The sequence below is a fragment of the Numenius arquata genome, chromosome 14, assembly GCF_964106895.1.
Source record: "Numenius arquata chromosome 14, bNumArq3.hap1.1, whole genome shotgun sequence".
Lineage (NCBI taxonomy): Eukaryota > Metazoa > Chordata > Aves > Charadriiformes > Scolopacidae > Numenius > Numenius arquata.
In genome coordinates, this window is record NC_133589.1 from 343,697 (window position 1) to 353,104 (window position 9,408).

General features: G+C 47.3%; 1 protein-coding gene across 1 annotated transcript; it reads left to right on the forward strand.

The window, feature by feature from the left end:
- The first annotated feature begins 1,122 nt into the window (after nucleotides 1-1,122).
- On the forward strand, nucleotides 1,123-8,907 carry SMIM10L3 (small integral membrane protein 10 like 3). Its single transcript, XM_074158438.1, has 2 exons — nucleotides 1,123-1,362; nucleotides 2,967-8,907. Exons 1-2 carry the CDS (start codon nucleotides 1,168-1,170, stop codon nucleotides 2,985-2,987), a joined length of 216 nt encoding a protein of 71 aa, XP_074014539.1. The 5' UTR covers nucleotides 1,123-1,167; the 3' UTR covers nucleotides 2,988-8,907.
- Nucleotides 8,908-9,408: the final 501 nt, after the last annotated feature.

The window sequence follows — 9,408 nt, forward strand, 5'->3', positions numbered from 1 at the left end:
CTTTAAGATCGAGTCCAGCCGTTAGCCCAGCACTGCCAATGTACCTCTAAACCATGTCCCTCATCACCAGCTCTACACGACTTTTAAATACCCCCAGGGATGGTGACTTTCAGGCATTTCAGATCAAGATACTGATTTTTGTTTCATTTTACAGTTGTTTGAATGGGAACTCTACAGAGCAGTTCGGGGGGGGGGGGAATCTTGGAATGGGAGGGACCTTTAAGATCATCTAGTCCAACCATCAGCCTAACCCTGATAAAAACCATCACTAAACCATGTCCCGCAGCACCACAGGTCTAAGTTTGAAGCACACGTGGCACACTGAAGAAAAAAGGATCACCTTATCTTTTAGGAGTTTGTCTTTAATATTTAGGTAGTTTTACTTGCTGTAAACTTCAGAAGCACTGAAGAAAAAAAGAACTGAATTTGCAAATCTTTAGAAGGAATTAAATTATTGCAGTCTAGTCATTGTTTTCAGATGAAAATTACTTAGCAGGTACTAATATTGTAGAAGTTTGAATTATTGTTGTAAAGGCTTAAGAGACTGACTCTGCAGGAAAACACCTCCTGAAACAAATTCCAGTAGGACAACTTCCCGGCCAGAGGTAGTAGCTTCCTTAGGTGGTGTGTGCTTCACCGCCTATATATCGTGACCACGATCTCATGAAGAAGGCGGCCAAAATTTCCACTATCTACTTCATTTTTTTTCTTTTTTTTTTTTTTTTTTTTTTCGGAAACATGGGCCAGGTATTGAACTACAGCAACACAAAACCCCACCCAAACCCCGCAGTCGTTACCCACATCCGTGACTTTTTTCACTCAGGAGGCCGGGGGGCGCGCGAGCCCTCAGGCTTCTTCCCCCGTTCCCGCCGCTGCAGAGGGGGTGGAAGCGGCCTTTGGGGGGGGAGGGGCTCCCGGTGCCCGGGGGACGGGACCGTGAAGGACCGTGAAGGGCCGTGAGGGGCGGGGCCGGGCCGAGGCGGGAGCGGCGGCGGGGGGGGACCCCCCCGCCGCCGCTCCCGCCTCGGCCCGGCCCCGCCCCTCACGGCCCCTGAGGGGCATGCGCGAGACCGCCGTCACGCACGACGTCGGAGCGTGACGTAAAGCCGCACGTACGGCGTCGGGAGCTTCCTCCCGCCCCGGCGGCGGCGGGGCCGCGTTGGGTTTATGGCGGCGGCGTTGAGCGGCCTGTCCGCCCTGGCTGCCCGGTTGTCCCGGTCGGCCGCCGCCCGCTCTTACGGCGTGTTCTGTAAAGGGTTGACCCGCACCCTCCTCATTTTCTTCGACCTGGCCTGGAAGCTCCGCATCAACTTCCCTTACCTCTACATCGTCGCTTCCATGATGCTCAACGTCCGGCTGCAGGTGAGCGGCGGGGGCCCGGTGGGGGGGCCCTGAGGAGAGGGGGGTGTGTGTGTGTGTCTTGTGTCCGTGGCCCCCGTCGCGGCCCCCGTCGCGCCGCTGTGGGCGGGGCCGCGCCGCCCCCTGGCCCCGGTCCCCCCCCCTGCTCCCCCCGTTACCGAGCCGCGGTCACCCCCATAAGGGGCCGGTAAAACGGTTCCCTCCACCGGTTTGTTGGGTTTTCTGAAGTGAAGAACGGCTGTGGCAGGGAAAACGCAGAGGGAGTTTTAAATGATCACGTCACTGGGTGTAAATGACAGGACGAGGGGGGAACGGTTTTAAATTGAAAGAGGGGAGATTGAGCTGAGATACCAGAAAGAACTTCTTTGCTGTGAGGGTGGTGAGACCCTGGCCCAGGTTGCCCAGAGAAGCTGTGGCTGCCCCATCCCTGGAGAGGTTCAAGGCCAGGTTGGAGGGGGCTTGGAACAACCTGGTCTGGTGGGAGGTGTCCCTGCCCAGGGCAGGGGGGTTGGAACTTGATGATCTTTAAGGTCCCTTCCAACTCTAACCATTCTATGAAATGACAGTTGAGGTTTAATTTGGATCTCTCCTGTCTTGAGCCTGGGGTTTGTTTGATGCAATGGGTTTGTTTCATCCTGGAACAGCTCTGACCCCCAGACGTTGGGAGCGCTCATGCTTGGCAGGGTTGAAGTTCCGTTGGTTTTGTGATGAAATCAGAGCTTTACTTTTAACTCACTTGGCAGCAGGAGCAGGCTGGGGACCATCACAGCGGAGGTCTGCTCCAGCCAAGGGCTGGACGCTTTCCTCTTCCCCATAAAGAGGGCTGTGATGGGAGTTTGACATCTGGGCAGGGGCCAGGTGCTGAAAGACAAGCCCGGTTGCTGTTTGTGACTTGAGAAAGGTAAGTTGAAATGGGAAGAGGTCAAAACGTGGCATCTTGTATTTTTGTTTTTGGGACTTGACCTACAGCTCTGAAGCTTGAAATGGAGCCGCACTGCCTGGAGTGTACACGTGGCTCAGTAACCTTGGTGGCTAAAAATGCTTTGCCTTTGCTTGTTATCGGTGTTGGTACACAACGGTTCTCCTGTCACAGCCTCGGCCGCGGGACAGCCGGTGCCCTCTGCCTGTGCCAGGGCAGCCAGTCCCCTTTGGGAGGCCCTGTGCCCTGCGCTGCGGGTTTCCAGTGACGCGTGTCTGATTTCAGCACACGCCTGTGTATGGGACGTTGCTTTAGTGTTTGATGTAACGTTGAGCCTGTGATCAGTTACAGTCCACATTTATATCGGTTAGGGAAAGGCGTGCTGTTACCCTGCGGATCTCTCCAGGTGCTCACTTGCTGACTCATTTTGACGGCTGTTACCGAAGGAGAGTTTGTAGCAGATTAAACTGAAATTAGAGAAGGAAGTTAATATTTGGGTGTATTTCCTACCCTTTTGGATGTGCTCAGGCAGCCTGCAGGGAGCCTTGTCTTTTTGGACCACTGTTACTCGTTGCAGTTGGGTTGTTCCTTTTCTTTATGTTAAATATTTTTTGTTTGTTTTTCTGTATACTGGGCACCAAGAAACCAGGATATTGGTATAATAACATTCTGCATTCTTTCTCTTTAGGTCCATATTGAGATCCACTGAGTTGTGACTGGTGTGCTGCTTGCCCTATGTGCTGCAACTGGGGTCAGTCACACTCTGCAAATTCAGCCTGTGGGGAAGCAGCAAGGCCGTGCTCCTCTTCTCCAGGACTATGAAGAGAGATTTAAACCAGAAGCGAGTATGTGACAGCGGCCCAGATCGTCACAAGGCAGCAGCTCACCTGACACACACACATTCCCTGTTGAACAATTCTCAAAATTATAGTAGCAGTTTACAAAAGGAATTCTTTTATTTTAACACCAGGAATTGTTCTCTCTTTAATACTATACCTCTGCCTTCTGCTGGCAAGGAAATGGCTCTGAGTGTGAGTGAATCAGCAGGGAGGAACTCGAGTGCAGCTGCTCTGTGGAAGGATTCATTTCATCTGCATTTTTCTTCTGGGAGAGACAGTCTTGATGGGGTTTCTCCTTGCAGTTACGGTTTTTCAGTCATGGCCTGGCTGGAGGAAGCCTGTAGTTTTGCTGGAGACTTTAGCTCGCACTATCCAGGAGACAACTTTGTATTTTTTGCACACTTCTGGCTGGGAAATTTGTGGTACAATAAAAAACTGCAGTTTCTGGAATTAGAAACGGGCAGCAGCAAAGAGAATGGATTGCAGCTTGCGTTTCTTAAAGAGCTGGAGCTTGGTGGACTTCCTGATCTCTATTCTGTTCCTGTTGCCTTCCTGCATGAATACACTTTGGGACTCTTGAACGACCAGGAACCATGTTTTTTTCTCTGTTACTTAAACCTTATGTCTTCAGAGCAAACACTTGGATACAGGAAAATGCTTTCAAATATACAATATGTGACTAATAGTTTTCACGTCATACAGCTAGTAATTTCTCTTCTAGCTTTTGCACTAGCAAGTCTCTGGTATGCAGTAGTGAAGGTAAAAGAGTACTAAGATTTTAATAACTACTATTTTTAACATTAATAGAAACTTAATTGACAACAGAGACAAGGTTACAGTTCAGGTTTTAGTGAGAAGTAGACAGCTAAAGTAAAAATTATACTTGCGTAATTGCTAGTAAAACTGGCTGTTGGAATAATAGGGACTTTTTTTTGCAAGGAATATCTGCATCTGAGTGGAAAGAATTTCTTAATTTCAACACTCTTTGGGACTTGTGCAGGTTTGCCGTTAGCGCTAGACTAGAGCTCAGTGTGATTGTTCAGCACAGGTCCTTTGTTCTCCTTGGGTTTGTATTAACTGCATGTCCTGCCTGTTGTTTACAGCCATTTCCAGTGACACTGTTTCTTGTAGCATTGAGTTCCTGCTCCAAATCCAACAGTAACTAACGTGTCGGTCCTTAAAACGCTTGGAACTGGAAGCTGTTGGGAGGGTGGTCTCCAGTACAGCGTAATTCTCAGCAGTGGTCCTTTTCCAGGATGGCACTGCTCTAATTTAACCAATGTCTCGTGAGCTTTATTGTGCTACAATAGACACTAGAAACAATTTTCTAAAAGAATGTTTTCTTTCCTTGAAAAAGTGATTGTTATCACTGAAGCACGGTAATCATTTCTGGGCCTGTTGACTTTGGCTTCGGGACAGACGGTGGCACCGGGGTTTGGCAGAGAGCGGAGCACGCACGGTGGAATGGGCAGAGCTGCTGCCAGCAGGCATTTGCAGGAAGGTGCTCCCCTGGGCATTCAGGTGGAGAAGCTCATCGCGCAGTAGGTCAGAGCTTGAACTCGGTGTCCAAAATTCCCAAGGAGGGGGTTGCTGTGGCTGCGCTGGAGGGGCTTACCCGGGGAGCGGGGAGGTTTGTGGGATACCTTTTCAGCTCGCCCTTTCGGCAGAGTGAAGTCGTGCCCGTGGTTCACGCAGCGAGTACCCTTTCTGGTTGCCAGCGTGTTTCACGTGTTTGAAGCGAACTCAGCTGGGAAGCCGGTAGAGGTTCTAATGTGGTGATAATTTGGGTGTTAAGCAGATGTGTGTAGAGAAGTCCTGGATTATGACGATGAGGTGCCAGTTATCAGTGTTATGGGGAGAAATGTTGGCATTTTTTAACTTTGAGTGCTGGAAGTAAGATACACTACTACTTATGTTAAATGATATGTTACATTTTTATTGTCCCTGTTGGTTGGCTATTTCTTCTGGATGTTAGAAGAGATAAAAAGCTACTTACTTTAATTTAGAAAATAACTTTTTCCCTGGTGTGTACTTTTATTGTTTAATTTCCAGACTTTTGACCGTCCGATTACCTGTCACAAAATTATCAAAACCCTTAAAATAATAATGGATTACATATTATAAGTAATTATTTTGACAGCAACAGCTTCCTCTTAATCAAACCATTTCTACTATTCTCTCCCATCTCCACTGCTGCTTTTTACCCCCCCGTTGCAGTGGTGTTAACAGGAGTGTTTGGGGGTCGAGATTGCTGAAGTGAACCAAAAAAACACTTGGGAGAGCTGAGCGTAGAGGAATGAAGGTGGGGAGGGGCTGGAGCCTGTTTCAGCTGGCTTCAGTGCTAAAGAAAACATTGTGCAACTGCACGTTGCTGGCTGTAACGAGCTCCATGGGTAAAGAAACACTCCTTTCCTGTAGGGTAGGGCACACATAAACCCAATCCTGCATCCACAGCTGAGTGCTTGGGCTTCCCAGGTAACGAGCTGGTGGGCACCCGGGAGCTGCTCTGTTCGACTGGAGGGTCTCTGCTGTTGTTGGGGAGCCACAGTCACCCATAGTACAACCTTGTAGGTGCCGCTGCCAGGGTAACAGGCAGGAGCAGCTACAGGCATCAGTGCATTAGTCCAGTTCTTAATGCATCTATTATTCGTGGTGATTTTAAAGGGAAAAAAATAAAGAGGGCGGAAAACGAAACATGAGAGAAACCGCCTGTAAACTGGAAGTGAAGTGTGCGCTTCTGTGTCACAGCCCTGCTCTAAGCAAAACTTGCTGTGAGTGAGTGGCCTTCAATCACTACAGCATCACTTTAAATATACAGTACAGCTAAGCGAAATGATGGAAGTTTTTTATGTATTATATGTATATTGAACATAAGATATAAAGAATATGTCTTAAGTGAGTGGATTTAATCCATTTTAAGATAGTTTATGTACTTTGCCTTGGATTTTGTTGCTTAAAACCTAAAAGGTAACTTTCTAACTTGAACATTCCTTCTGAAATTCAAATAAAGGACAGTTTGGTGTGTTCAGATCTCACGTAATGCACTGCACTTTAGGCGTGTGGAGGCTGTAAGCTGAACACGCTCTTCTGGCACTGATGGAGCCGTGGGGCTGGCGGGGACTGCGCTCCCATGGCTTCTGCTGGCTGGGGGGACGGCCATCCTGAGGAACCACAGCAACCCAACGCTGGCTGGCTCGGGCCACTCTTCTCTCGACTCACCTCAAAGAGGGAAGGTGTCTCAGCCCAGAACCAGCTCGTGTGGGCTTCAGTAAGTCAGACGTGGAAACTGCTTCCCTGAGCAAACGTCTCGTTTGGGCTGAGACGGAGGATTATTATAGTGCAGGAGAATAACATTTTCGGTAGGATAAGGGACATTTATCCTGAACCGGGAGTTGCCTTCTTATTTCCAGTTCCTCTCTCCTCTTGCTGTTCTGTTGGTGTTGGAAAGAGGGATTTCTGAGCAAAATGTCAGGGTTCTGCTAAACAACTCACACTTCCTAAAATTTCATTGATCGTTGTCAGGTCCTTCCTGCACCAGATAGCAAAGAGTTCTGTTTCTGCCATTAGAAAACAAAGCAAGAAAACACTCCATATTTAGAGAACTGCCTAGTGGTTTCCCATAAATGTACACTGCAGTAGAAGTTGACTGTATGGTGTACTGCTTTGAAAAGACACTTTCAGAGGTGTGTGCGTGCAGCGGGTGTTGTGTCTGGGGGCGATGTTGGGGGGCTCCTGCAAATGCTTCTGACGCTGGGTGCAAAGGGCAGGAGAGACGGTGTGGTCCTTCCCGTCTGGCGTTACCCGCTGCCGCCTCGAAATCACCTGCGGGCACTGACCCGCACCAGCACAGTTTTGAGCCTTTTGCTTTTTCAGTGTTGGGTTGTTTGGGGTTTTTTGTTTCGTTTGGGGTTTTTTTTGTGTGTTTTGTTGGCTTTTCCAGGACTGTAAAGACTGTACTTTCTTCAACTTTGCCAAAGTTTGCTTTTTTTTCTCCTTTTCTCCTCCCTTGCCCCTCCTTACAGATAGACACACTTTAATTGTGGATGAGGCGAGCCTGTACCTACTCTCCTAATGTTTTTTCTCTGGTCAAGCTGTTTCTTTTGGTTTTGTGGCCTGGTCTTACCTGTATATTCCTTCTCTTCCCTCCCCATCACGGCTCAGCATAAGCACATGGTGATACTCCCCCGTATTTATCCGTCACGGGGCTGTGTGACAAGCGGTGTATCTGACAGGTAACTCAAACCTGTGGTACCTCTGTCAGCTGGGAACCGCAGCGAGAACGTGGGGCCTATCCCGTACATCGCAGGCAAAGCTACAGTCGCTTCAGTGCTCTTTAGGCTCCTACATCATTAGCGTAACTCTCTGAAAAATTCACATGAATACTCTTAATACTTTGAAACCACCTTTTTCTAAGAGTGCATGGAATAAAATGTGTTCTGACACTTGTTTGTGATGCGCAGTCAGCAACTGGGGAAAAAACTTCTTAGCATTTTTTTGAAAATATTTGTGGCGAATCCCCTTTCGATATCTTGGACTAAAAGCCTCTAATCCGCAGGGAGGTGCTGCATTTGATAGAACTTTGGAATAAACAGCTTGTGGCCTATGAAACTGTTAATATTGATGATCAGCTCACACACTTGAGTACGGTGTGAGAACAGGAATAGTGTGGGGCTGCTGGAACATGCACTAAGTAAATCCTTTGCCATTAATCCCGCGGTTCATTCCAGAATCTCAGTTACCTGAGCCTTTTGGGAATTGGTGATACAAGATTTGGACCAAGTAGATGGTTATTTCATTGTTGCATTCAACTGATGAAATCCATTTAAAAGCTGAAATATTTTAGAAAATGGCCCAAGGAACTGAACTTCTAGAAATAAAATCTGCCTTGAAAAGATCCAGTTTATTTCTGTGATCTCAATATATTTATAGTCTGGTTTGCAAATCTCTTTTCTTCCTCCTTTGTGGGAGATCTGTATAAACACAATAGCAAAAACGGTTCCAATTTAGACTTGTAAAAGTATTGATGTTCTTTAATTTTCTGGCTGTAGTCAATTTTTACCTATGATCATCTATAAAAATACCTGTATGCGATTTAAGCTTTTGTTCTTAAAAGCAGGTACACGTAATGCCCGGTGCCTGATAACGTCACCTGAAGCTGATGGGTGTCCCTGAACTTTCCTGCTCCCTGCGGGGACTGACACTGACTGTAAGTGCTGACACCCAGGGAAGGGTGACGTTTCCCACGCAGAACAGTTGTACTCTACGGCCTGGGTCTTTGGCCCTAATTTTTAATTTTTTTTTTTAAGTGCAAGGTGAGAGATGGAGAAGGCTGGCACAAACCATTTTTGTTTGTTTCAGGGAAAGATGTTTACAACTTTGTATGTATTTTAGAAACTTATTGTAACGCTTTTTAACTTGTGAGAGGAGTTTCCACGGTAAACTTGAAGCCTGTTGTCCTAATGAGGAGAATACAGATTTTTGGATAATGGGGAGTGCTGTCTGAGCCTGCAGAAGCTGCTGGTTGTGATGCTGCTCACTTACACCACAGGAGGGAGTTACACATCGCTCTTTCAAAAAGTAGCTTCAGTCCCGGCACCATTTTTCCGTAGTACAGTGCATTTCAGTTGATAAATATTGCTGACTTTGGCTTGTGTTATGGACTGTCACTGCACATCGGTTAATGTACAAAATCAATACGCAGCAGTAATGTATCGTAACTGTTTACAATTGCACTCTGAATACCAATTGATGGGCTTTATCAAGCTATTTAAAAACAAATAAAAATCTTTTAAAAAAATGATCTTTTGTCCATGCTCAGTGGAAGGGTTGGTTTTGGGTTCTTCTCATTCCAGTTTTTCACTGTATAAATGGTACAGAGGTACTTAAAGAGATGGTGTTTCTGACAATACCGAGTGAGATGGCGAGTGGCTGTTTCAGAGGCACAGTTTGAGATGTGTGTTTACTGAATACCAAACAAATTTAAAACCCGTGTGAGAAAGGGACTCGGTGTCTGAGTTCTGGGCTGCCTCAGCCATGTTGGCCAACAATGTTCATTCACAGGCGTTCTTTTTAAACGCTTTAATTCTTTTAGTGACACGCCTTAACAAACCAGTTACTGTCAACGTAACTCCGAGGTATTTCCTCACTGACCAGCTCTGATCTTGCGCCACCGTCCCTTGGGGAAGGGGAAGAGAAGGTGAACCTGGGCTGAGTCTGTAGAAGGGCCCCAGGAACTCCCCTGTGTCAGTCGCGGTGACGCTGCTGGATGTTCCTCCTCAGAGTTAAAGTCAC

Bases quoted from the DNA above. Each gene is read 5' to 3' on its own strand.
- SMIM10L3 (XM_074158438.1), top strand. From the start codon at position 1,168: ATGGCGGCGGCGTTGAGCGGCCTGTCCGCCCTGGCTGCCCGGTTGTCC. The intron at 1,363-2,966 runs GTGAGCGGCGGG...CTTTCTCTTTAG, and splicing joins TGCTCAACGTCCGGCTGCAG to GTCCATATTGAGATCCACTG.